Below are 27627 nucleotides of genomic sequence, written 5' to 3'. Positions count from 1 at the left end.
TATTTTTAAATGTACTTTCAATGGAAAATGGCATCTATTCATTACAATAAGTTGTCAATGGCCCCCGGATCTTTTTAAAATTATTATAATTCCCTTTTTGTAGCAATTATTTTTGTAGCAATTATTTTTTCCATTTTATAAATGTGGCATAACGAATTCCACCAGAATGTATAGTTGAGCCTACTGTAATTCTTCCAATTACTGGTGATATGCTGTATGGCGACTCCTGTCATAATCAATAAAAGTTTATTATTGCTTGATGAAATTTGGCTCTTTGTTCTCATTGACATGGTTCTCTAATAAACAATTAATTTGAGACCAAATTGATTTCCAGAAGGCCATGATACAGGGACAATAGAATATTAAATGATCCAGATCTCCTGCTTTCAGATTACAATGCCAACAACTATTAGACTTGGAGCTATCCAACTTTTGTAATCGAACTGGGGTCCAAAATGCTCTATGTAACAAAAAGAACCAAGTTTGTCTCATAGATGCGGACACTGTACATCTCATTCTCCAAGACCAAATTCGTAGCCATTGAGATGCAGAAATTTGATGCTTAACCTCAATACTCCAAATGTCTCTAAGACCGGTCTTTGGTTTTTTATTCATAAATCCAGATATCAATTTATACCACTGTGCGGCCTGTGATAGGTCTTGCCAGACTTCGAGCAAAAAAAAAAGTAAATTAAAACTTCTCAAAAAGCGAATATGACATCAGGTAATAAGCGTCCCACTGCTAAAAACGTTGTCATATTCGCTTTTTGAAAAGTTTTAGTTTACTTTCTTTTTTGTTCGAAGTCCGGCAAGACCTATCAGAGTGGGAATATACTCTAGATATATACATTGGTGGCTCTCAAGACTCCTGAGGAAGGCCTGTTGGCCGAAACATGTGCATGTCGAGTCATTGAGTCGTTGAATGTATATGCAAAACTGTTTATTGGTCAAAAGCACAATCAAAAACCAATAGACCAAATTTTCAAAACTATAAAACCTCCCCTACCCCCCACCCAAAAGAAATAAAAAATAACTGAATGTAAAATTAAAAAAAATAAAATAAAGAAATAAAAGGCATGGAGCATCAGAAGAGCAAATGTCACAAACAATCAAATATTCAATACATGGCCCAGAAAGGCTCTCAAGTAAGTTGTAATTGATGGCTCATAACGGAGTCCATCTCAGAAATGTCACAACGCTCCATCTTCAATTGAGAAATCATCAAGGAACGCCATTGTGCCAAGGTAGGAGGATGTGCATCTAGCCAATGTACCAAAATAGATTTCTTTCCAAACAATAAGTCACGCTTCAAAAAAGTATGTAGGCCTCCGGAACAGGATGAGCCAAGGCTGAAGTCGTGAAGAGCATCCTTGGATGAGGCAAACAACGAGTGTTCCAAAGCTGAGCAATGTGACGATGAAGAATCTTCCAAAAGCGCAAAACAACTGAACAAGAATAAAACATATGCCCCAAAGTTGCATTTATCCCCCCACATTTAGGACAACAGGAATCCGGACAAAGAGCAGCACGATAAGCTCTGGCAGGGGAAATGTAAACCCGCAGAAGCAGTTTATATTGCAATTCAATCAAGGGATTGGAAGCCCAGGACTGCTTAAAAGACTTCAAAGAGCCCTTTAGCAATTCTACAGAAATAGGGGTCCCCAAATCAATAGACCAACACTCACTCAAGGAAGTAAAGTCAAGACCAGGGGCCTTTTCCAACAAAAATTTATGGTGGAAGCGCAAAGGAATCAGAGACTGTGCCTCCAAGCAATAAGCTTGGTCGTTGGATGTATTTTTATGTCATTGAATGAATAAAGATTCCTATATTATCAGATGCACTGGAGGACACTTTCATTAGTGCACATCATTCTGATCTGGACAATTCCACTTAGCCTTTGGTACATTTGTGTCTGTGGTTTTGTTTTTTCCCCTGTTTTTGCTTTTTTAGACTTTCTGAACCTACCAACACACTAAGATTCAGGGTGGACCAGTTACATCTCCAAAACACCAACTTAGCAACATTCCAAACCTTTCCGCTCTGTCAGCCAATTATCCACCTTCCTCATACATTCAGTCAATATCACTTATTGCTTAGCTCCATCATTTTCAACTGGGAACAGCAGCGGAATGCTATTGGTGTGGGCATCAAACGAAAGCCTGCAGCCTACTACTACTAGTAATTATTTCTAGAGCGTTACCAGATGTACACAGAGTTATAAAAGAGACAGTCCATGCTCGAATGACTTACAATCTAAACAATCAAAGGGTGCCAGGGTATGGGTTACATTTAGAGGAAATTGTTAAACTGCTGGCTAGGGGTGAGCAGAAGGGAGTAGGGTTATGAGTTGAAGGCTGTCTCAAAAAGGTGGGTTTTCAGCCTACCTTTGAACAAGGGAAGTGAAGGGGCATGGCAGACGGACTCAGGTAGTTTATTCCAGGCATATGGGCAGTGAGCTGAAAGGAACGAAGTCTGGAATTGGAAGTAGAGGAGAAGGGTACAGATAAAAAAATTTGTCTGAGGAACAGAGTTCTTGGGAAAGTGGATAAGGAGAGACAAGAGAGGGCTGCAGAATTAATATACTTGTAGGTTAGTGATAGGAGTCTGAACTGTATGCAAAGGCGGATAGTGAGCCAGTGAAGTGATTTGAGGAGAAAGGTGTAGTGAAGTTAGCAGAAGATAAGTCTTGAAGCAGAGTTTGGTACAGATTGCAGGGGGGAAAGGCAATTCAGTGGGAGACCTGTTAGAAGTACATTGCAGTAGTCTAAGCATGAGGTTATGAGGGTGTGAACAAGGGTCCAAGCTGGGGGCAGAAGGTTGGTCCACCCTGGACGCCATCTTGGTGGGGGCTCAAATAAAAGTTAAAAAGCAAGTTTCTGCTTTGTTCTGCTCTGGTTCTGTGCCAAAAATAAAAGGACTGATATTGACTTTTCAGCACTTTGGATTTCAAAAAAAGTTGTTGCTCCTTCTGTACATGATGTCTGGTATTTGCTTCTCTTTCCTTCTCTGACTATATGAAACAAATCATGAATATGCTCCGGTGTAGGGGCTTGTGATTGCTAAACATCCGGGACCTAAAGTCCACTGACGACGTGACTTTGGTGTTTAGTCCTAGAGCCGGTACTGAGCAGGTTGTCAGATCCTGATTTCATCAATCAAATAGTGGTGGTGGTGCTTGATCCTATAGCCCATGAGAGAGAGCAAGCATTTGGGCGGCAAGGAGCCCCACAATCGAATGAAGGCACAGAGTAAGGAAAATGCTTTATTACTGAAATGGAATGCTGTAATATTTATTTAAGTAGATATTGCTCAATATTCAGCGCTATTTAACTGGCTAAGGACAACTCCTGGCTGGTTAAATAGCCCTAAGCCTGCTAAGCGTTAATATTGAGCATGAGATAGCCACTGAATATTAGCACTTAGAGTCATATCGCCGTCTAACTTAGTTGATTTAATTGGTTTTAATCAGTGCGGTAATTGACTGCGTTATTAGAAACTGATTAAAAACTCATTAAAAAAAGTATGCACTAGTAGACACCTATGAAGGTAGGTGCCATAATCGCACTTAAGGATGCATCTAACGACGTCTAAGGTCAAAGTAGACATGGTTAGGGGCGGAGATGACCTTAGGCACTGTTGGATGCGATTCTCAAAAGCACTTAGGCGTCTGCAATGTAAGCCCGTAAAATCCTAGCCTACACTTCCGACGTCTACGCTTTGTGCCCGTTAGCCGTGATTCTTTAAATTGCACCTAAATCTGACTGACACGCAGGTGGCTGCTGATTTAGGCGCTGTTTAGAGAATCTGGCCCTTGGAGACTAGCCATAGCCAGTTAGAGTCAATATTCATTGGCTGACCGGCTTTAAGTTTAGTGATCAGACAGACCTGCATAAATAACAGATCTGTCTTTGACTACTATAATTTAGCTGGTCAGCCGATGAATATTGGCTTAATTGGCTATGTCAAAGGTGGCCTACAAACCTCTGGAAATTCAATGCCGGTCACCATTGAATTTTTGGGTTCGCTGCCAACCGTGGGAATTGCCTATCCTCCCTCCTGTAATCTTGCTATGGGCCCCATTGTACATAAATACATAAGCATTGCCATACTTAGCCAGACTAGTAGTATAGCCACACCTGCCATTTTGGTTGGGCCTTCAAACCTCCTGCCTTTTCTCTTATCTCCTCTGCTCCTGGACTCAATATCTGCCCTTTGTTGGTGGCCCAGGAATTCCCCTCCCAAACTCCCACCTTCCCTGATCTACCTCTGAGCCTTCACTGGCGGCAGCAGTAGTGCATATCCGCTGCCTGCACTGGCTCCACAGGCTTCTCTCTGCTGTATCCTGTCAGAAAGGAAACAAGATGTGATGTCAGTTCAGAGCAGGGCAAGGCAGGTGGAAGCCTCTGGGACCAGTGTGCATAGCAGATATGCATCACTGCTGCTGCTGGTGAAGGTTCAGACATAGAGGGGGAATGTGTGGTTTGGTGGGGTGCGGAGTGTGAAAAGTTGCTGGATCTAGGAGTGGAGGAGAGGGAGAGAAGGGAGTGGCCACTACTGAACTGTTTTGGGGACCTTGTTGGTGACCAGACAAAGTGAGCCAAAGCCCACCCTGGCCTACCTGTAGCTATGCAACTGAGCCAGATCAAAGTTCCTGTTTTCAACAGGAACAAATCCAGGTCACAAGCACTGGGCAGGTTCCCAAGGAGTACAACAGATTTTTTTGCTGTTTGGCCTTTTGTATTTTCCTGTGTTTCTGTCTTTTCTTTATTTATATTGTAGTTCTCCCTTTTCTCCCACTCGTTTCAGTATGTCCTTTGGTCTTATTTGTCTGTTGTTTTAATCGATGATTTTGTTTCTTTGTTATTGTTTGATATCCCCTTGATTTTATTGTACAACCACCTTGAAATATTTGATAAGGTGGTATAACAAATTTTTAATAAACTTGTAGGAACTTGTCCAAACCTTATTTTTAAAAGCCCTGCTTAGCTAACTGCTTTTACAAGTTCTTTGGCAATGAGTTCCAGAGCTTAATTACATGTTGCATGAAGTAATACTTTCTATGATTTGTTTCAAATTTACTACTTAGTAGGTTAATTGTATGGCCCCCTAGTCCTTGTACTGTTCAAAAGAAGAAACAAGTGATTTCACAATCACATCTACTAGTTCTTCTCCATCCTTTATTTTATAGACTGCTATCATATCTCCCCTCAGCTGTCTCTTTTCCAAGCTGAAGAGCGCCATCTTCTTTAGCCTTTCTTTATGCGGGAGTTGTCCCATCTCCTTTATCATTTTGGTCTCACTTCTATGTACCTTTTCTAATTATGCTATATCTTTTTTTGAGATGCAGTGACCAGAAATGCACACAATATTCAAGGTGTAGAGAATGATCAGTTTCAATCTGATAACTTGTTTATGAAGTGATCTCCAAGCAATGAATAATATAAACATATCTAAAATACAAATAAACAATAAAGCAATTATCTATTTATAATCCAAACAAAACACATTTAAATAAAATTATCCGTTTAAAGGGTCATTTTTCAACAGGGTGCACCACTAGGGATTATGCATCGCCATTTTCAACCCTGATGGTGCTCAAGGTGGGAGGGAGGTTTGGAGGAGTGTCTGGGGGGGGGATGTCCAGCAGGTGGGTAGGTCAACAGGGACCACCACTGGCTTCCTAAAAGAGAAATCCATAGTCCATTATTGAGAAGGCTCAGGAAATTCGCTGCTTATTCTTAGGATAAGCAGCATAAAATCTGTTTTACTACTTGGGATCTATCTAGGTATCTGGGACTTTGTTTGGCCACTGTCAGATACAGGATACTGGGCTTGATGGAACTTCGGTCTGTCCCAGTATGGCAATTCTTATGTTCTCATCAGCTACTTTGCTTTGTTGTCCATGATTAATTATTTGATCTTGGGTCCTTTTAATTGTAGTTCTTAGAAATGGTATAGTTTGCCAAAACCTATTAGGGCAGAACTGAATTATTTGTCCTTCAGGAAAACAGGAAAACCTAGGCTGTTTCTAGTTTGACTGCAAGAAACCTTACAACAATGGGTATTCTGAGATATTAGGAGTGAGAAACCAGCTAAATAGATATGGTTTGTTTGGGGGTTTTTGACTGAAGAGCAATGTGTTGATGTTTAAGCTCTAGAGTTGACCTGAAGGTACAGTATAAAGAACTGGGGGTCGGTAGATGAAGCATTCACTGGTTGCTTTTGTGATTTTACTCTGATTTTATTTTCTGTATTTGAACATTGCTTTGGACTAGCCTTTTAGAACTCGGGAATCTGGTTTATAAACTCTTAAAACAAATAAAATACTAGAATTAGCAGATCTAACTTGATTAGAATATCCAGTAGAATGGAGTTAAAAGGATAAGCATATGCTATTCAGAAACAAATATATAATTGGAAAAGATATTTTAAGTATTGAAAAGAATCTTTATATTTTAGTTTAAGAAGCATGAATGAAGACAGTACAGTGATGAAACTTAAGAAAAAGGGTAAGAGCCAAAGTTTTGACTTTGATTTAAAATTAGAGCATGACATGGGGAAAAAATTTGTCCCTGTCCCCACGAGCTCCATCCCCATCCCGTCACCACGAGCTGGGTCCCTGTCCCCGCCCCCACATATATTCCCCACCATAGTGTACAGCATCTGTTCCTCTCCATCCCCCTTCGCCTGGTCCAGCAGCTCCCTCCCTCCCTTTCTTCCCCTTACCTTCGCTGGCTTACTTTAATTTTCCGGAAACAGGAAGTTGCATCAGAGGAGGACTTTCTGGCAGCCGCACGCAACTTCATGAGTCCGATGGCTTGTTAAGATGAAAATTAAAGTAAGCCAGAGAAAGGAAGGAGGGAGGGAGATACCCAGACCGCGATTGGGAGGTAGGAGGGAGGGGGCTGCTGGACCGCAAGATCTTCAGCGCGATCCTCAGTTAACTGTGTGGACAAGGCCATTCACTGCTCCACTGGGCAATTTGTTGATTTTGAGTTTATTTCATTCATTGTATTTATTTTTGTATTTGGTCTTTACTACTGTTATGCTGTTAACAAAATTGTAAGCTTTATGTTGAATTGTACTTTATCCCAGGACAAGAAAGCAGCATATACTTACGTATGGGTGATGACACCGAAGGAGCCCCGATATGGACCACTTTAAAAGTGCATCACCACTTTAAGACTTTAGAAAGTTTGCGATAGCCCAAACCGCGCATGCTCGAGTGCCTTCCCGCTCGACATAGGGCACATGGTCCCTCAGTTTTCTCGGAGCTAAGAAGACGCGTCTTTTTCAACGGCTGTTGAAACTTTTTTTTGCTGCCTTCCTGCTCTTGTGGATTTCTGACTTTTCAGTCAGTTTTCTTTTTATTTCATCTGATAAGTTCTTTTTCTTTAAAAAAAAGTAACAATTTTTGTTTTCTCTCTTTCGTGGGTTCGGTCCAGCGGGGCCTGTTTGACCACCTTGGCCTCGGATTTTGATTTAGCCAAGGCTGCCTTCCCTTCAATGTCCCGCCTGCAGATGGTTTTCAAAACATGTGGACTTTGTGACTGACCCGCATTGTGACTGACCCGCATCGCTAGTGTCTCCAGTGCTTGGGGCCTAAGCACCATCCTGAAACCTGTTCCCACTGTTCATCCCTGCAGAAGAGGACTCTTAAGAACCGCCTGATTCAGCAACGCCTCCTCTTCGGTGTCGCAATGGAGAGTGATTCGACACTGCTGCTGACGTCGGTGGCACCAGCCAAATCGACACCGCACCAATCGACATCGACGGAACCATCTTCGGTGTCGAACACTTCAGTGGGTAAGCCAGCTAAGAAGCCTTCCCCCACCCCCTCTGGGCCTCAGGTCAAATCAGCAGTGAGCCAATCCTGCTGACCTCGAGGAGACCCAAGAAACGCTCCGCTCCGATCTCGCTGAGTGCCTCGACATCGGCCTCCTCATTGCCGGAGCGTAGAGCCGCACCAAAGGTACCATCAAAAAAGCCAACGGTACCAGTGCTTACTCTTAAGCAACAGATTTGAGAGTTGCTACAAGAGGAATTACGTGAGCAGTTCCAACTGCTGGTGCTGACTCAAACTTTGCCCATGTCGACACCAACTCCCCCAGTGCCAGTCCGGTCTGAGCCATCAACACCGGTTGCACCTGCACAGGAGTCTCCATCAGTACCACCAGGTCTCACTAAGGAGCTGACACCGATGCTTCATCGACACCGGTCGTCTTCAACTCAGATGTCACCTGAGACGATATCGGTGTGGTCCGGAAAGGCACTGAAGAAGTTAAAACATCTCGAGCCTTCGATACCAAGTGCTCAGCACCGACCTCGGACAACTCAAGATTCAGACCTCTGGGGAGATTCTGATCAAGATCCTGTTCTATCTGATGAGGGGGGCTTTTCAGATGAAGAATCAATTCGTCACTCTTCTCAAGAGGCTTGAGTAGTGTCTGAAAAATCATCTTTCTCCAGGTTTCTAAGGGAAATGTCTGAGACCTTGTCCATTCCCTTGGAAGCTGACTCTAAAAGATCTAAAGAGTTCTTGGATGCCTTGGACTACGATCAACCACCCAAGGAACTTCTCAAGCTTCCCCTCCATGATATCTTAAGGGAAACCTTCTACAAGTATCTAGAAACGCCACTTACATCCCTGTGGCTCCCCGCAAGCTGGATTCTCTATATAGAGTAGTCCCTATCCCTGGGTTTGACAAACCACAGCTCCCACATTAGTTTCTCCTGGTGGAATCAACTCTAAAGAAATCTTCAGAGGCTAGTGTGTATGCCTCTGTACCCCCTGGCAGGCTATGGACCGGTTTGGCAAACACCATCATCTATTATCTCAGGATGGGCCCTTTTATGAAAGGGGTGAGAGTAACTTGCACAGAGTGGCAAGTTCAACCCTGGCGACCTTTCTGGTAGGCTATGCTGATCTTTATCTTCCATCACTTACTATGTTACTATGTTTTAGGAGTTGGGAGCAGGAGCTTCCCCTGAGAGAGAGATTGAGAGATCCCAGATTCTAAAGAAGAAATCTGGAGAGAGCCCAGGTGCTGGGGTCTTGTAGAAGAAATTGTGGTATAGAAATATTAAGAGAATGTCCACATAGATGATCAGTTTGAGAAAGAACAAGTATTCCCTTGATTCCCACTAAAATGCCCAGGACGTAGGAGCGTAAAGTAACTGCAATAGTTTAAAATCTGATGCCTACTCCATGAAGGGGCTTGAAGCCTGTGAATTTGTACTACATAGAAAACATAGACACTATAGTTTGTAGTTTATTATTTATAGCCTGCTCGTATCCAGGGTGGAGAGTAATCATGCATACACAGTAAAAATATATTATCCTAAACATAAGACACAAATAATATACAATTATGCAAATGCTCTGTCAGCCTTTAGGAAAAGATTGCGAGCCGTTGCCCAAATCCAGATTTTCTGGGCCTCCCTTTATAACAGAAGAGAGTCCGTACCTCCTTGCTTGTTTATGTAATACATGACTACTTGATTGTGTGAAGGAGGAGGATTTGGAGCTGAGAAGATGATGAAAGGTCTTGAGAGCATAAAACATTGCTCTGAGTTCCAGGAAATTGATGTGAATTTCCATTCCTTGGAGGTCCAAAGACCCTGAGTCTGAAGATCGTCCATATGAGCCCCCCAGGCATAAGGGAATGTGTCTGTCGTGATGACCTTGTGATGAGGGAGCAAGTGAAAATGGAGACTTCTGGATAGATTGAAGGAGATTATCCACCATCGAAGTGACTGCAGAAGAGATGATGTCACAGATATATGTTGTGAGAAACGATTCATCGCTTGAGACCACTGAGAAACAAGGGTCCACTCAGGAGTGTGAAGATGTAGCCTTGCCAGTGGTATCACATGGACAGTGGAAGCCATGTGGCCTAGAAGAACCATCATGTGCCTGGCAGAGATGAATTAAAGAGGAAGCAATTGCCGACAAAGGCGGATGAGAGCCTGAAGGCGATTTTGAGGAAGAAATGCTCTCATGAGAGTGGTGTCTAGGATTGCCCCCAATGAACTGCAGAGGTTGAGTTGGAAGAAGATGTGATTTGGGGAAGTTGACTTTGAATCCTAAAACCTGAAGAAAAGAAATGGTCTGAGATGTTGCGTGGCCCACTTCCTGAGATGATACAGCCTTGATCAACCAGTCGTCCAGATAAGGGAGGCTGTGGGAACAGAGAGATGCGGCCACTACAATCAGGCACTTCGTGAAAACTCTGGGAGAAGATGCCAGGGCAAAGGGAAGGACCTTTTACTAGTAATGACATCAATTGATTTGGAAACGGAGGTATTTCCTGGAAGCCAGATGAATTGGAATATGTGTGTAGGCTTACTTGACATCCAGAGAGCATAGCTAGTCGTTCTGATTGAGGAGAGGATAAAGCAGGGCGAGGGATAGCATTCTGAATTTCTCCTTGACTAGAAATTTGTTGAGTGCTCTGAGATCCAGGATGGGTCTCAGTTAGAGAATGAAATGGTGGCTGTTACCCGCTTTGTATACTGGAGTTGCTGTGGATAACAGAGCATTCAGATTCATGTTCTGCTAGATATGCAATTTGCGAGATTGTTATTGGTGAAGAAAAGGTTTATGTGCAGTAAAACCTTCCACTGGAGCAACTATCCCATCTGGTGTGTACTACTTGTACCTGATTAACTGGTTTCGGACAGTGTTAACCAATAAGACTCTCCCCTAGCCTTGCCCAGTTCCCTACATCGTAGAAGGGGAGCAGAAGGGAGTTACATGAACACGTTTCAACTTATGCCAATTTTATGAAGTAAACTATAAGTGCAGCCCCATTTTAGACAGGTGGTAGAAGTAGGATTGAAGCATACAGGTCGATGCTTCTCAAATTTTATCAGTATTGTAGAACAAATTTGCTGACATCCAGTCTGTTCTAAAATATAAGAGAAATGGATGGCATGTAACTGGTCATTTTTGTAACTGATTTTTGCAACCTTAGAAACATAACCGGCTAGAATCTTGGCACTATTTTCTTGCCATTTTGACAATGGGGGACGGGAACACAAACTACTGGGAGATAAAGGGGGCAATCCTCCTAATTCTTCTAATGGAGTGTTGTTTAGTAGCCGCTATTTGCCAAATCCTAAATGTGCTTGGTAGCAGGTGTAAATCCCAACCCTGATCTTGTAGAACATAAATGTCAATAATAATTCTTCAAGAGCTCATTCTACTAACGTACTCTTTTTTTTTACTCTTTTTTTATATATACACCGAAGTCCCTCAGATTACCACACTTACACTATGAACTTGCCAAATCTTGTGTGGTGGCTCTCCTCACTGGAACTGTTTAAATCGGTATATTTAGTTTATTATCTTTGTCATAACTTCATAAAGTGCCTGTGCTTAGATCTAGTAAATTTTCTTTCAATATATGAATATAAAGACTTAGCTTTTAATTGGTTTTTGAACAGTTACTGTCTCATTCCCCACCGACGCGTTTCATTCTTCATCAGGGTCGGGGATGATACAAAGACAGAAAAGTTCAGGCAAACAGCTTATAGCTTACACATAACCTGCCGATGGAACTCTTTATATGTTTAAGTACTGATTTTTTATTTTTTTTTAAATTTCTTTATTCAGTTTTGCATATCACAACAAGTGCATCAATAAAATTCTTATGATCTTATAAATATACACTTGATTTTCCTTCATGTAACACTTTAAGTACACCATATCATTCTTATATTCTTATATTGTTTAAGTACTGATTTATGCATATGTTAAATGTGAATAGAGCTTGTAAAATTGAGGGCCATAATGTATGTTCTCACGCTACTTTTCTTAAATGGAGGTTTTGTAAATTCATGTCCTTGTTTTTGATGAAGGAATATACAGAGAGCTGGCTCCCTAGAGGTTCCTATTCTGTTCACAGGGCTACACAGAAAAACACCTGAGTTGAGAGAAGAACCAGGAAACTCTTAATAATATAAATAATTTATCTAGTTCACCTGCAAAGACTCTAATATCAGTTTACAGATAAAATTAGGAAAAATAATGGAAGTTTTGCTGAAAGAAAGGATAGTGTACTTCCTTGAATCTAATGGGTTACAGGATCCGAAGCAACATGGCTTTACAAAAGGTAAATCGTGCCAAACGAACCTGATTGAATTTTTTGATTGGGTGACCAGAGAGCTGGATCGAGGACATATGCTAGATGTAATTTACTTGGATTTCAGCAAAGCCTTTGATACAGTTCCTCATAGGAGGCTGTTAAACAAACTTGAAGGGCTGAAGTTAAGACCCAAAGTGGTGAACTGGGTCAGAAACTGGCTGTCGGACAGACGCCAGAGGGTTGTGGTTAATGGAAGTCACTCAAAGGAAGGAAAGATGAATAGTTGAGTCCCTCAGGTTTCGGTGCTGGGGCCAATCCTGTTCAATATGTTTGTGAGTGACATTGCTGAAGGGTTAGAAGGAAAAGTGTGCCTTTTTGCAGATGATACCAAGATTTGTAACAGAGTAGACACCAAAGAGGGAGTGGAAAATATGAAAAAGGATCTGCAAAAGTTAGAGGAATGGTCTAATGCCTGGCAACTAAAATTCAATGCAAAGAAATGCAGAGTAATGCATTTGGGGATTAATAATAGGAAGGAACTGTATATGCTGGGAGGAGAGAAGCTGATATGCACGGACGGGGAGAGGGACCTTGGGGTGATAGTGTCCGAAGATCTAAAGGCAAAAAAACAGTGTGACAAGGCAGTGGCTGCTGCCAGAAGGATGCTGGGCTGTATAAAGAGAGGCGTAGTCAGTAGAAGGAAGAAGGTGTTGATGCCCCTGTACAGGTCATTGGTGAGGCCCCACTTGGAGTATTGTGTTCATTTTTGGAGATCATATCTGGCGAAAGACGTAAGAAGACTTGAGGCGGTCCAGAGGAGGGCGACGAAAATGATAGGAGGCTTGCGCCAGAAGATGTATGAGGAGAGACTGGAAGCCCTGAATATGTATACCCTAGAGGAAAGGAGAGACAGGGGAGATATGATTCAGACGTTCAAATACTTGAAGGGTATTAACGTAGAACAAAATCTTTTTTAGAGAAAGGAAAATGGTAAAACCAGAGGACATAATTTGAGGTTGAGGGGTGGTAGATTCAGGGACAATGTTAGGAAATTCTACTTTACGGAGAGGGTGGTGGATGCCTGGAATGCGTTCCCGAGAGAGGTGGTGGAGAGTAAAACTGTGACTGAGTTCAAAGAAGCGTGGGATGAACACAGAAGATTTAGAATCAGAAAATAAGATTAAATATTGAACTAAGGCCAGTTACTGGGCAGACTTGCATGGTCTGTGTCTGTGTATGGCCGTTTGGTGGAGGATGGGCTGGGGAGGGCTTCAATGGCTGGGAGGGTGTAGATGGGCTGGAGTAAGTCTTAACAGAGATTTCGGCAGGTGGAACCCAAGCATAGTACCAGGTAAAGCTTTGGATTCTTGCCCAGAAATAGCTAAGAAGAAAAAAAATTTAAATTGAATCAGGTTGGGCAGACTGGATGGACCATTCGGGTCTTTATCTGCCGTCATCTACTATGTTACTATGTTAGGGATCTTAAAGGATTCATATTAGAGAATGACATGAGGACAAATTTGTCTCAGTCCCCGCAGGAACTCAATTTCCCTGTGAATTTTATCGCTGTCCCTGCCCTATTCCTATAAGCTCTGCCTTAATCACACAAGCCTCAAACACTTATGATTTTAAAGTGTTTGAGGCTTGTGCAGATGAGGACAGAGTTTGCAGGAATGGGGCAGGGACAGGAAAAGAACTTGTGGAGATGGGACAGGAAAATGAGTTCCTGCGGGGACGGGGAAAAATTTGTCCCCGTGTCATTCTTTAATTCATAAATTTCATATTTCTTCTACACTAAGGGGTTGACCTTGAGTGCCCCTTTTATCTTTTGATTATCTAATGGTAAAACTGATTCCTTTATAGGCTTCTTACTTTGAATGTACCTGAAAAAATTTTAAGAGTTTTTGCCTCTGTGGCAAACCTGTTCTTTTTTGCCTGCCTTATAAGGGCTTTGTATCTAACTTGCTAGAGCTTATGCAGTTTCATATTCTTCATTTGCCTAAGAGCATAAAAGCCCCTACTAGGTCGGATCAAGAGTCCATCTAGCCAAGTATCTTGTTTCCAACAGTGGCCCATCCATCTTCCATCTTTTGGCACTAAGGCCCGGTTTCTGTATGCAGTGCTAATAATGGCGGCTGCCTAAAAAGTGGCCACTGCCATGGCGCCATATACAGAATCACACCTCTAGGACAAATAGGCACCGGAAATGTAGGCCAGGGTTTTCCAGGCCTACCTTTCTGGTGCCTATCTATGTTGTGAATCGTGCCTACATAGGTGCTTTATGGTGCCTAATGCCACTTCCGGCATTACAGTCACACATGCCATGCCAGGCCAATAGTGGCGGTAGGCACCATAAAGTGTCTACATAGGTGCAATTCTGGAGCCTTTATATTTAGGTGATGGTAGGTGTTTTAATCTTGTTGTTCTTTTGCCATTTCTAATGGAATTTTTCAATTATGGAAGGTGCTAGGAGGGCCTAAGTTAATTGGTAGGTTTTAGAATCTCCCCCTAACAGTCAAGGCAAGAGGACATGGACTGAAGCTAAGAGGGGACAAGTCCAGGACAAATATCAGGAAGTTCTGCTTCACACAATAAGTGGTGGACACCTGGAATGTTCTTCCAGAGGAGGTTATTGCGGAATCCACCGTTCTAGGATTTAAAAGCAAACTAGATGCATATCTCCTTACAAGAGGCATAGAGAGATATGGGTGACTAAAATTACGCCAGGTGTACACCTGGCTGGGCCTCCGCATGTGCGGATAGCTAGACTTGATGGACCGAAGGTCTGATCCAGAGATGGCAGTTCTTATGTTCTGTTTGGCCTTCCTTCCGTCTTTTCTAATACATAGACAACTTCTGGTCTGGGCTTCCAAGATGGTAATTTTAAACAATGTTTATGCTTAGTGTAAACTCTTAACCTTTGCAGCTGCTTCTTTTTAGTTTTTCTTCAGCCATTTCCCTTATTTTACCATAGTCTTTATTTAAAAGTTAAATGCAAACCCAGTAATGTCCTTATTGTCATAAGAACATAAGAATTACCAAACTGGTACAGACCGAAGGTCCATCAACCCAGTATTCTGTTTCCAACAGGACCCAAGTACCAGGCAGAAACCCAAAGAGTAGCAACATTCCAGAGCTGAGATTGTGATGTCATAATGCCTCATTCCACCAAAGCCTAAGAGCCAACCTCATCAGTGATGTCACAATGGCTTGATTGTTCTATACATTGCTCCCCCGCAAATTCGTAGTCGGCGATTCACAGTCCCGGTCATTCATGGTATTTTCCAACCGCAAATGACCAGGCAGGGGAGGCAGGAGAGGGCATCTGGAGAGGCAGGAGAGGTCAGCCGGAGCGCCAGTGAGTGAAGGAAATCACTCGCTGTATACTCCGACCACCTCTTCCTGTACTAAAGTCGGGACTTACCAATCAGGAGCTGCGTGATGATCCGGACAAGCTTCAGGATTATTTAAACCAAATTGGAGAGCTAATGTCTTAGTGAAATGAGTGAATCACAGTGTCTTTATTTAAATGACAAATATCAGATATTATTATTTTCATAGAACTGAAAAGGTGCCTTGAAAGGTGTTTTTTTTTTTTTAGTGAGTTTGCTAATTTAATACACTGGTTTAGCAAGCTGTGTGCACTTTGAGATATGTGAATAAGGGACTCCGTTGTGCTGAGTATGTCACTTCAATAAAAGGAGCAGGAGTTGTACGGAGGCACTGGAATTTGCTTCAGGGTTAACTGTGAAGATGGTTATGATTTTTCAATTTAAATCTTATGAAGGAAGTTTTCTGGATCGATTGTCTGGGAATCTGATAAGTATCGAGTATGTTTGTCAACGAACCATGACGCTTATTGTAAGTCTGACAGCTTTACTAATACCTGAAGACCTAGGATATTGATGGCACCGTGAGGAACACCATATGAGTTGACATCCTGAACGGCATCCAGAATACAGGGAAAGTAGGGAGGTTTTTCAGAAGAAAACCTTTCTATCTACAGTGTGTTTGAAATCGATCTTCACACTTCCGGGAATCACCAGTGATCCGTAAAGATTCTCTACACAGCCGAGCTAGCTCCAGCATTAGTAGTAGAAGCTATTACCCAGAAAGAAGCAGAGCTTACGCTGCACATCATCCCCTGCATAACGAAGCAAAGATCAGTCTCTTCAGTCCTTGAAATCATCAAGAGTTGCTTTTCTATCAGGTTCGTTGGGACTTTTCAAAACCCGGACAAACTGCCAGGTTTTGGAAAGTCCTTCCAGGACCCCGGACAATCCTGTAAAAAGTGGACATGTCCGGGTTTTCCCAGCTGTCTGGTAATCCTACTATTGATCAAATCTCCAGTTCAGACACCTGACACATCATTGGTGCAAGGGAATACTGCATCACACTGAGGGCACATTCTAATTACAGCATCACTTCCTGCCACACTACCATGATGCTCTGTTTCTAGGTGGCCTTTCCTCTCTAGTATAGCACAGGGGCTGCCAGAGTGGAGATGGTACTGTTCTACAATGTCCCTGCAGGTTTCCTCTACCTACCTCTGTTTACCTCAGCTTCTCCAGGTCTGTAATTGCCACCAACTGGTAGATAATCATACATGTGGCTCTCGGTGCAAATGACTGGATAGCTCCCTTCTCATTGCTGAACTATTGCCTGAACTTTGTTTACTGAGTTGTTGTGTTTTTAAAATTTGTAATAGAGCAGGAATGTAAAGTACTTTCTTATCTTATCTTTATTAAAATTTGATATACCACTGAGTGGCCTAAAAGGTATCAGAGTGGTGCACATAGAGTAATAAAATAGTAAGTTACATAGAGGGGCATTTTTGATCGGATATCTGAATTTGGATGTTTCCTGTAAGATGTCCAAATTCAGAAGTGGAGAAACGGCCATTTTCGAACAGGACGTCCAAATAATTTTTTTCTAAAAATTGCCTCCTTGGACATCTTGGTCGCCAGGGCGTCCAACCTCAGGGCCAGCTTAACCATTATACAGACTAGATGGCTGCTTAAGGTGGTAATTACAGTCAATGCAAAATAACAGGCCTGATGCAACACTAACTCAAAGAACCATGAGCGCATATTTTTATCACAGGGAGGGTGGGTCATTTTCAGTCAGCCTATTTACCTAATTTTCCCCCCCCCCCCTTTTTTTTTTTACAAAAATGCGGAAGCAGTTTTTAGCACAGACGGCGTGCTGAATGCTCTGTGCCCGACACTCATAGCGTTCCTATGAGCGACGGGAGCAGCGCAGAGCATTTAGTGCACCGGCCTGCGTTAAAAACTGCTTCCGCAGTTTTGTAAAAGGGGGGGGGGGGTGTTAGTTAAATGTTGATGTTCATGTTCCATTGTGTATTTTCACACGTTGTTCTGAGACATAAAATCAGAACTGCACCAGCCTGTCCTGAAAATTAAATGAAGAAAGAGAGTGGAAACATGCCAGCATTCTTAACATTTGTTTTTTATATATATATATTTTTCAACAATTTATGTCTACAGTTAAAAAAGCCAAGAATATAGTTTCTGTACCTAAGAAAAATAAAAGTAATGAACAGAGCATCAGGAGGAGACCAGAGGCTTCTTTTGAGACTTTCCAATCACTGTACTCTGATGAAGGGATCGAGATGCTAGAACCAGAGAGTCAGGGAGAACGACTCAGGGAGCATAAGCAACCATCTCAGGTACTAGTAATGCTGACATAACAGACCCAGGCCATGACATCAGGGATGCAACTGAACATCAGCCTTTATTCTTGAGACATTTCATTTAGGAGAGGGGAGGAAGAGGAAGAGGAAGAAAGCACGTAGTGCTAGTATGAGTGCCAGGCCATGTTCAGGCTCTAACATGGAATATCTGGGGCCACCAGAGCTAAGAACATAATAGCCTTACTGGGTGAGACCAATGGTTCCTCAAGCCCAGTAGACCGTTCTCACGGTGGCCAATCCAGGTCATTAGTACCTGGCCAAAACCCAAGGAGTAGCAATATTCCATGCTACCAATACAGGGCAAGCAGTGGCTTCCCCATGTCTTTCTCAATAACAGACTATGGACTTTTCCTCCAGGAACTTGTCCAAACCTTTCTTAAAACCAGCTACGCTATCCGCTCTTACCACAACCTCTGACAACGCGTTCCAGAGCTTAACTATTCTCTGAGTGAAAAAAATTTCCTCCTATTGGTTTTTAAAATATTTCCCTGTAACTTCATTGAGTGTCCCCTAGTCTTTGTAATTTTTGATGGAGTGAAAAATCTATCCACTTGTACCCGTCCTACTCCACTCAGGATTTTGTAGACTTCAATCATATCTCCCCTTAGCCGTCTCTTTTCCAAGCTGAAGAGCCCTAACCGTTTTAGTCTTTCCTCATACGAAGGAGTTCCATCCCCTTTACCATTTTGGTCACTCTTCTTTTAACCTTTTCTAACACCTCTATATCTTTCTTGAGATAAGGAGACCAGAAATGAACACAATACTCCAGATGAGGTTGCACCATGGAGCGATACAGGGACATTATGACATTCTAAAGTGAGTCCTGGCCAATATTCAGCTGGGACCCTCATGCGGATCCTGCTGAATATTGGCTGGGATCCGTATAAGTTATGCAAGTGCTCTCTGCTTCTTTTGAAACCAACTCCTCCCCCTACCCTGGTCTAACTGAAGTCACTGGTAGTCTAATGGAGGTGATGAGGTCAGAAGCAAACCCCACTCATTCCAGTGATGTAGTAAGGAGAGGGGTGGGGGGGACAGCCCTGGGCTCCGTCTTTGCAAGGGGCGCCAGTGCCTCTTCTCCTCTCCTTAAATGTTCACCGGCACAAGCAGCATCTCCCCCTTCTACTTGCACCGGCCTCGGCTCCCTTCTGACATCACTTGCTGGTCGCAGGACCAGGACATAACATCAGAAGGGAGACGAGCTGCAGCTGGAAGATGCTGCTTATGCCAATGAACATTTTAAGAGGTAGGCGGGAGGCGCTCAGGTGGCAGGGAAGAGTTGGGGGGCACACTGCGCGGTGTTGCAGGGCGCCACCACCCCGGGCGCTAAACTCCCTTGCTATGCCATTGACTCACTTCTGCTCCTAACTGCTGCTGCAAGCTCTTGCTGCAGCCTCAGGGTGTTATCTAGGGATATTCATTGGCACTTAAATCAGACAATGCTGCTGAATATCCACTTCTAACCACCCTTTCTGAAAACAGCTAGTTTGTGGGTGGTCCGGGGGGCAAAAGAGTTAGGGCGGAGCAGAAGCTTAGCCGCTTCGCAGTGATTTTAAGTTCGCTAACTGGCTGAGCAAGTGCATAAAATTAGGACAGAAAAAGGGGTGTCCTAACTCTGTGGGGAGTTATTGAGCACTGGTCTGAATATATGCAAGTGGTGCCAGTCTGAAGTGGTAGCCAACCTCTCCCTTTCTGCCATCCCCTGGAAAGAATCCTGAAGCTCCCCCCTCTGATCCTTCTACCCCTCTCCCCAACCCTGATGAGAATCCCAGTGTGACTCAGGTGAAAAATTTGCCCATCATTTATTTTTTTTTTAAATCTTTATTCATTTTTACATCTTACAAGTGTATCAATAAATTGACAATTGAAATTAAATACATCATTTGAATTTCTGTAATAGTTAACAATACATAAAATGTAACCCCTTCCCTCCCAACCATACCATAACATATGTATTCAAATATATCCTATGAAATATTCTTCCAGCTAATTTGCCCATCATTTTATTTTTTTTTTCAAATTCTTTATTCATTTTTTCATCCTACATCAAGTGCACAATATTACATCAATTGAATCATACACATCACTTGAAATTCTTTCTATTATCATCTTAAATACATAAATTATCTCCCTCCCCACCCACCCTTCTCACAAATATTGTAATCAAAAAATTTATACATGTTATATTCATAAATATTGATTAAACCTTTGATATAACTATATACCACCCCCCTTCCCATAATTATAATTATACTTTCAGTGTAAAAAGGCATCTAATCATTACAATAAGTTATCAATGGCCCCCCCCCAATTTTTTTTAAAAATTATTATAATTCCTTTTTTGTATGGCAATTGTTCTTTCCATTTTGTATAAATGGCACAACGAATTCCACCAGAAGGTGTACCGTATTTTCGCGGATATAACGCGCACCCGTGTAAAACGCGCACACGGGTATAGCGCGCAGAAATCACGATGACATGTACAAAAACTTTTGTATACCGCGCTCACGGGTATACCGCGCATGATGCCCGACGCTCCTTTCGCCCGCCCTGACTTTCCGTGCGCTGTCCCGACTCTCCGTTCACCCCCCCTGACTTCCGTGCACTGCCCTGACTTTCCATGCGCTGTCCCGACTCTCCGTTCACCCCCCCTGACTTTCCGTGCACTGTCCTCCCTTGAAGTCCTGTCCCCCCTTGAAGGTCTGTCCCCATCCTGAAAGCCTGATGCCCCCCCCCCGACATCTGATACATCCCCCCCCGGCAGGACCACTCGCACCCTCACCCCGAAGGACCGCCGACTCCCCAACAATATCGGGCCAGGAGGGAGCCCAAACCCTCCTGGCCACGGCGACCCCCTAACCCCACCCCGCACTACATTACGGGCAGGAGGGATCCCAGGCCCTCCTGCCCTCGACGCAACCCCCCTCCCCCCAGCGCCCGCCCCCCCCCCAAGACCCTCCGCCCGTCCCCCAGCCGACCCGCGACTCCCCTGGCCGACCCCCACGACACCCCCACCCGCCTTCCCCGTACCTTTGTGTAGTTGGGCCAGAAGGGAGCCCAAACCCTCCTGGCCACGGCGACCCCCTAACCCCACCCCGCACTACATTACGGGCAGGAGGGATCCCAGGCCCTCCTGCCCTCGACGCAAACCCCCCTCCCCCCCAATGACCGCCCCCCCAAGAACCTCCGACCGCCCCCCCAGCCGACCCGCGACCCCCCTGGCCGACCCCCACGACCCCCCCACCCCCCTTCCCCGTACCTTTGGTAGTTGGCCGGCAGACGGGAGCCAAACCCGCCTGTCCGGCAGGCAGCCAACGAAGGAATGAGGCCGGATTGGCCCATCCGTCCTAAAGCTCCGCCTACTGGTGGGGCCTAAGGCGCGTGGGCCAATCAGAATAGGCCCTGGAGCCTTAGGTCCCACCTGGGGGCGCGGCCTGAGACACATGGTCGGGTTGGGCCCATGTGCCTCAGGCCGCGCCCCCAGGTGGGACCTAAGGCTCCAGGGCCTATTCTGATTGGCCCACGCGCCTTAGGCCCCACCAGTAGGCGGAGCTTTAGGACGGATGGGCCAATCCGGCCTCATTCCTTCGTTGGCTGCCTGCCGGACAGGCGGGTTTGGCTCCCGTCTGTCCGGCCAACTACCAAAGGTACGGGGAAGGGGGGTGGGGGGGTCGTGGGGGTCGGCCAGGGGGGTCGCGGGTCGGCTGGGGGGGCGGTCGGAGGTTCTTGGGGGGGGCGGTCGTTGGGGGGGGAGGGGGGTTTGCGTCGAGGGCAGGAGGGCCTGGGATCCCTCCTGCCCGTAATGTAGTGCGGGGTGGGGTTAGGGGGTCGCCGTGGCCAGGAGGGTTTGGGCTCCCTTCTGGCCCGATATTGTCGGGAAGTCGGCGGTCCTTCGGGGTGGGGGTGCGAGCGGTCCTGCTGGGGGGGTGAATCGGGCATCGGGCGGGGTGGGAACTATGTTTAAAAACTTTTGTATACCGCGCTCAGGCATATAACGCGCGAGGGGTATGCGCGGTAGGTAAAAACGCGTATAACGCGCGCGTTATATCCGCGAAAATACGGTAATTAAGTCTAGTGTAATTTTTCCAATTTCTGGTGATATGTTGAATGGAGACTCCTGTCATTATCAATAAAAATTTATTATTGCTTGATGAAATTTGACTTTTTATTCTCATTGACGTCCCAAATAGAATTGTATCATATGATAGAGCTACATGGTTCTCTAGTAAACAATTAATTTGAGATCAAATTGATTTCCAAAAGGCCATGATACAGGGACAATAGAATATTAAATGATCCAGAGTCCCTGCTTACAGATTACAATGCCAGCATCTATTAGATTTAGAGCTATCCAACTTTTGTAATCTAACTGGGGTCCAAAATGCTCTATGTAACAAAAAGAACCAAGTTTGCCTCATAGATGCAGACACTGTACATCTCATTCTCCAAGACTAAATTCGTAGCCATTGAGATGCAGAAATTTGATGCTTAATCTCAATGCTCCAAATGTCTCTAAGACCAGTCTTTGGTTTTTTATTCATAAATCCAGATATCAATTTATACCACTGTGCGGCCTGGTGTCCCAAGAAATCCGCCTGAAAGCATAAGAATTCCAGACTATACTGATTGTTAAGATTTTTCCATTCAGGGAACCCCTCCTGAATAGCCTGCTTCAGCTGCAACCATCGTTTTATTAAAAGTACTTCTTTATTTTATTTTTTTTTAGCACAATACAATGTAGAATCTTATTTATTTATTTGCAATTCTTTATTCATTTTTGTATGTTACAACATGTGTATCAAATTAACTCATATAAAACTTAAAGATACACACTTGATTAACTCACATATTAGCATCAAATTTAACATTTCATTAGAAAATTAGTATTCTATAATGTTAAAATATTATGTAAGAAATCTAAATTTATATCATTCTTATTGAATATAATAATCCCCCATCCCTCCCTCCCTCCCAATACAATAATACATAAAATCATCTTTATTGTGAATTCATTCAAATATTGATATATTATATAATAATTGGAAATAAAATCCCACCCCTTTTTCCCTCTAATCAAATATCTTATCATGGGAAAAGTTAATCATTCATTACAAAAATCTGTTAACGGTCCCCAGACTTTCTGAAATTTACTCACATAACCTTTTTGCGTTGCAATGGTGAGTTCCATTTTGTATATATGACATACAGAATTCCACCAGAAATTGTAATTTAACCTGTCATATTTTTTCCAATTGTATGTTATTTGTTGTATTGCTATTCCAGTTAAAATAAACAAAAGTTTGTTGTTATGGAGTACTTCTTACATTTCAAAACCATGAAAAGCTTTTATTATGTCATTGTACTACTGACCATTGCCAGTGAATGGGATTCTATGTTTGTTTTTTATTTGTTTTTTCAAATTCTTTATTCATTTTTCATCTTACATCAAGTACACAATATTATATCATTTGAAACTTTTACACATTACAGTACTTGAAATTCATTCAATTATGATTTAAATTCTTTATTCATTTTTTCATCTTACAACAAGTGTGTCAAAAAATAACAGTTGAACTTATACAATATCACTTGAATATCTATCATTATCAATTTAATTAGTAAAATAAAACCCTTCTTCCTAACCCTGTTATTATTGCACATGTGATTACATATATATACTATTTCCTATTAATCCAACCCATCAATATATAATTAAAGTCCCTCCCACCACCCCTCCCTCCCTGTACAATTATACCAATTAGGAATTATACCAATTATGGAATTCTAACTGTCAGGGCTTTAGGAAGCTATGTGTGGGCAGTGTGGGCATATATGCTGCAAGGGAGGCAGGGCTCCAAAACTGTGTCCTTTCCATTGCCTTCCCTGCTTGGCTGCGACACAATGGGTGGGATAGGAGCTCTAGGGTGGGGGGGGGATCACACAGGGAATGTTTCTGGCTTGGCATGGTTCTGCTAATTATGTTCCAAAGTGCCTATTACTTATACAGTCAATTCAATTTTCAAGGACCTTGAAGACTTGGAGACAAAGCAGTGCTGGGCAAAGTTACTCTGTAAACTATGGAAGTCTGGCAACATGAACATAAAAATAGTTGATTTGCAGGTAATTGTCCAGCATGATATTTCAATCTGTTTTCTGAAAATGCAGTAAATATTATTGGTGGACTAATCTAGTATACTTTAAAATCACTGCCTTTATATTCTATATCATTTCTCTTGAACCTGTTTTATCGTCTCGTTTTTCATCAATAACCATTCCCATCAAACTTATTTCATTCCCATCAAGGAAACCTCCTATCCCCCTGTGAATTTCAGAGTTGATCAAAATACTGTGATTCCACGCTTTGATTATTGCAATGCATTACTACTTGGTCTTCCTAAATGAATATTGAAATTGCACAGAATGCTTTATAAAATATAACACATACAAATCCTTTCAGTGGCTGCACCAACCTGCATTCATGTATGCTTTTTTTTTGTTTTGTTTTTTATAAATCTTTATTCATTTTAAATCTTTCAACAAGTGTACAATAAAATCATCATTTAATATACAACATCACTTAAAACTCTACAATTTCTCAAGAAAAAGATTATATCCCACCCCACCCTCCCAAAACTTATATTCAAATATAATATATATCATATAATAATTTAGATCATTTGTTTTACACTTTGATAATGAAAACCACAAAACCCACCCCTCACCCACAAAACAATATATTTTAAGTAAGTAGGGAAAAATGCTGATTATTCATTATAATACCTTATTAATGGCCTCCACACATCCTTAAATTTATTAAAATATCCATTTTGAACTGCAAGCGCTCTTTCCATTTTATACATGTGACACACCGAGTTCCACCAAAAACAATAATTTAATCATGTGCAATCTTTCCAGTTATATGTTATTTGCTGAATGGCAACTCCTGTTAAAATCATTAAAAGTTTATTATTATTAGCAGATAATTGGCTTTTAGCTCTCATAGACATGCCAAATAAAATTGTGTCATATGACAATGCTACATGATTTTCTAGCATACAATTTATTTGATCCAAAATTGACTGCCAAAAAGCTTTAATAAATGGACAATGAAACAATAAATGATCTAAAGTTCCAGCCTCGAGATGACAATGCCAACATCTATTAGACTTAGAGCAACCCAATTTTTGTAAGCGAACAGGGGTCCAGAGTGCTCTATGCAACAGGAAAAACCATGTTTGCCTCATAGACGCAGACATTGTACATCTCATCCTCCAAGACCAAATACGTGGCCATTGAGATGCATTAATTTGATGCTTAATCTCAATGCTCCAAATATCTCTAAGTCCAGTCTTTGGTTTCTTATTCGAATAGCCAGATAATAATTTATACCACTGTGCGGCCTGGTGACCCAGAAAGTCTGCCTGAAAGCATAAGAAGTTGTTTTTTTTTAATAAGCAGTCTCCTTCGCAAAATCCTGTACTATATGCATCTTTGCATCTTGACATTTGAGGTTTCTGTTCTCCTTAGCATTTGTTAACCACACTGGGTTTTTAGTTCTATTTTTTTTGCACCCTTTCCTGTACTTAGGGATGCACAGGTTCTGTGCTTCGTGCACTGTGCCCTTGAGTATAGTCCGTAGAAAATGCCTGGACCATACTCAAGGGCACAGTGCATGAAGCACAGAACCTGTGCATCCCCAAGTACAGGAAAGGGTGCAAAAAAAATAGAACAAAAAAACCAGTGTGGATAACAAATGCAGTGAAAAAGGCGATAAGTGACAAGAAAGCATCATTCAAAAAATGGAAAAAGGACAAAACAGAGGAGAACCAAAAGGAACACAAAAAACACCATAAGGAGTGTCATCGAGTGGTTAGGAAAGCAAAAAAAGAATATGAAGAGAGACTGGCAGGGGAAGCAACAAACTTCAAATCATTCTTCAGGTACGTTACGGGGAAGCAACCAGCAAGGGAGGAAGTGGGACCCTTGGATGATGGGGACAGAAAGGGAGTGGTAAAAGAGGAAAAGGCGATAGCTGACAGGCTAAATAAGTTCTTCACGTCAGTTTTCATGAGGGAGGACACAACCAACATTCCGGAGCCCGAGGAGATCGTAAAAGGAGAGCAGGATGAAAATCTGATCCAGCTAGAGGTGAGCAAGGTGGATGTCCTCAGGCAGATAGACAGGCTAAAGAGCGACAAATCGCCAGGTCCGGATGGCATTCACCCAAGGGTACTCAAGGAACTAAGGAACGAAATAGCTGAGCCACTTCGACAAATATGCAACCTATCCCTAAAAACTGGAGAGATTCCGGAAGACTGGAAAATAGCAAATGTCACGCCCATCTTCAAGAAAGGCTCAAGGGGAGACCCAGGAAACTACAGGCCGGTGAGCTTGACCTCGGTCCTGGGAAAGATGATGGAAGCACTGATTAAAGACAGCATCTGTAGACAACTATGGGCAGCTAAAGTCGAGCCAGCATGGCTTCTGCAAGGGCAGGTCATGCCTCATGAACTTATTATACTTCTTTGAGGGGGTAACCAACCAGGTGGATAAAGGGGAATCCATAGATATCATTTACCTTGACTTCCAAAAAGCCTTCGACAAGGTGCCACATGAAAGACTACTAAGGAAGCTATGGAACCATGGGGTGCAAGGGGAGGTCCACCGATAGATCAAAAACTTGCTGGCAGACAGGAAACAGAGGGTTGGAGTAAAGGGACATTACTCAGACTGGCAATGAGTCACGAGTGGAGTTCCACAGGGGTCGGTGCTGGGACCGCTCCTATTCAATATATTCATTAATGACCTGGAGGCAGGAACAAAATGTGAGGTTATTAAATTTGCGGATGACACCAAACTATATCACAAGGTCAATAACATGGAGGACTGTGAAGATCTCCAAAAAGATCTGACAACACTGGAAAAATGGGCCAAAAAGTGGCAAATGAGTTTCAACATAGGGAAATGCAAGGTCATGCATATAGGGAAAAAACCCCCGATGTTCACTTACAAAATGGGGGGGATCAGCGCTAGGGGTGAGCAACCTTGAAAGAGACCTGGGAGTGATGGTAGACACAACATTGAAGGCGTCGGCGCAGTGTGCCACAGCCTCAAGGAAAGCAAACAGAATGTTGGGTATCATTAAGAAGGGTATCACGACCAGGACAAAGGAAGTCATTCTGCCACTCTATCGTGCTATGGTGCGCCCGCACCTGGATTACTGTGTTCAGTTCTGGTCGCCGTACCTCAAGAAGGACATGGAGGTACTTGAGAGGGTCCAGAGAAGAGCAACTAAGCTAATAAAGGGCATGGAGGACCTCTCATATATTGACAGACTGAAAAAGCTAGGGCTTTTCTCCCTGGAAAAGCGGAGACTTAGAGGAGACATGATAGAAACCTTCAAGATCATGAAGGGCATAGAAAAAATAGAAAGGGACAGATTTTTCAAATTAAGGGGATCAATAAGTACAAGGGGGCACTCAGAGAAATTGAAAGGGGAGAGGTTTAGAACAAACGCCAGGAAGTTCTTTTTCACACAGAGGGTGGTGGATACATGGAACGCGCTACCAGAGGATGTGATAAACAGGAGCACGCTACAGGGGTTCAAAGAAGCTTTGGATAGGTACTTGGAAGACAAAGGGATTGAGGGGTACAGATAAGAGTAGAGGTAGATTATAGGGATGGGATTAGAGATAAGTTACAAAATTAATCAGGGACCACTGTTCAGGCACTAGGCTTGATGGGCCGCCGCGGGAGCGGACCCCTGAGCAAGATGGACCTCTGGTCTGACTCAGCGGGGGCAACTTCTTATGTTCTTATGTTCT

General features: G+C 43.0%; 1 protein-coding gene across 7 annotated transcripts in view; it reads left to right on the top strand.

The window, feature by feature from the left end:
* The window catches only part of LOC117361316, a 192098-nt gene that overhangs the window by 56480 nt on the left and 107991 nt on the right, over positions 1-27627 (top strand). For all 7 annotated transcript variants that reach the window (XR_004539627.1, XR_004539626.1, XR_004539628.1 and 4 more), the window contains 4 exons: positions 3111-3249; positions 6461-6510; positions 17598-17779; positions 23828-23923. Coding sequence is in view for 1 of the 7 variants with exons in the window: in XM_033946481.1 (XP_033802372.1) it covers positions 3111-3249; positions 6461-6510; positions 17598-17779; positions 23828-23923 (467 nt within the window). In the remaining 6 variants the exon portion in view is untranslated. The remainder of the gene's footprint in view (positions 1-3110; positions 3250-6460; positions 6511-17597; positions 17780-23827; positions 23924-27627) is intronic.

The sequence above is a fragment of the Geotrypetes seraphini genome, chromosome 5 (genome assembly GCF_902459505.1).
Source record: "Geotrypetes seraphini chromosome 5, aGeoSer1.1, whole genome shotgun sequence".
NCBI lineage: Eukaryota > Metazoa > Chordata > Amphibia > Gymnophiona > Dermophiidae > Geotrypetes > Geotrypetes seraphini.
This window is presented reverse-complemented; position numbering and strand designations above follow the sequence as displayed.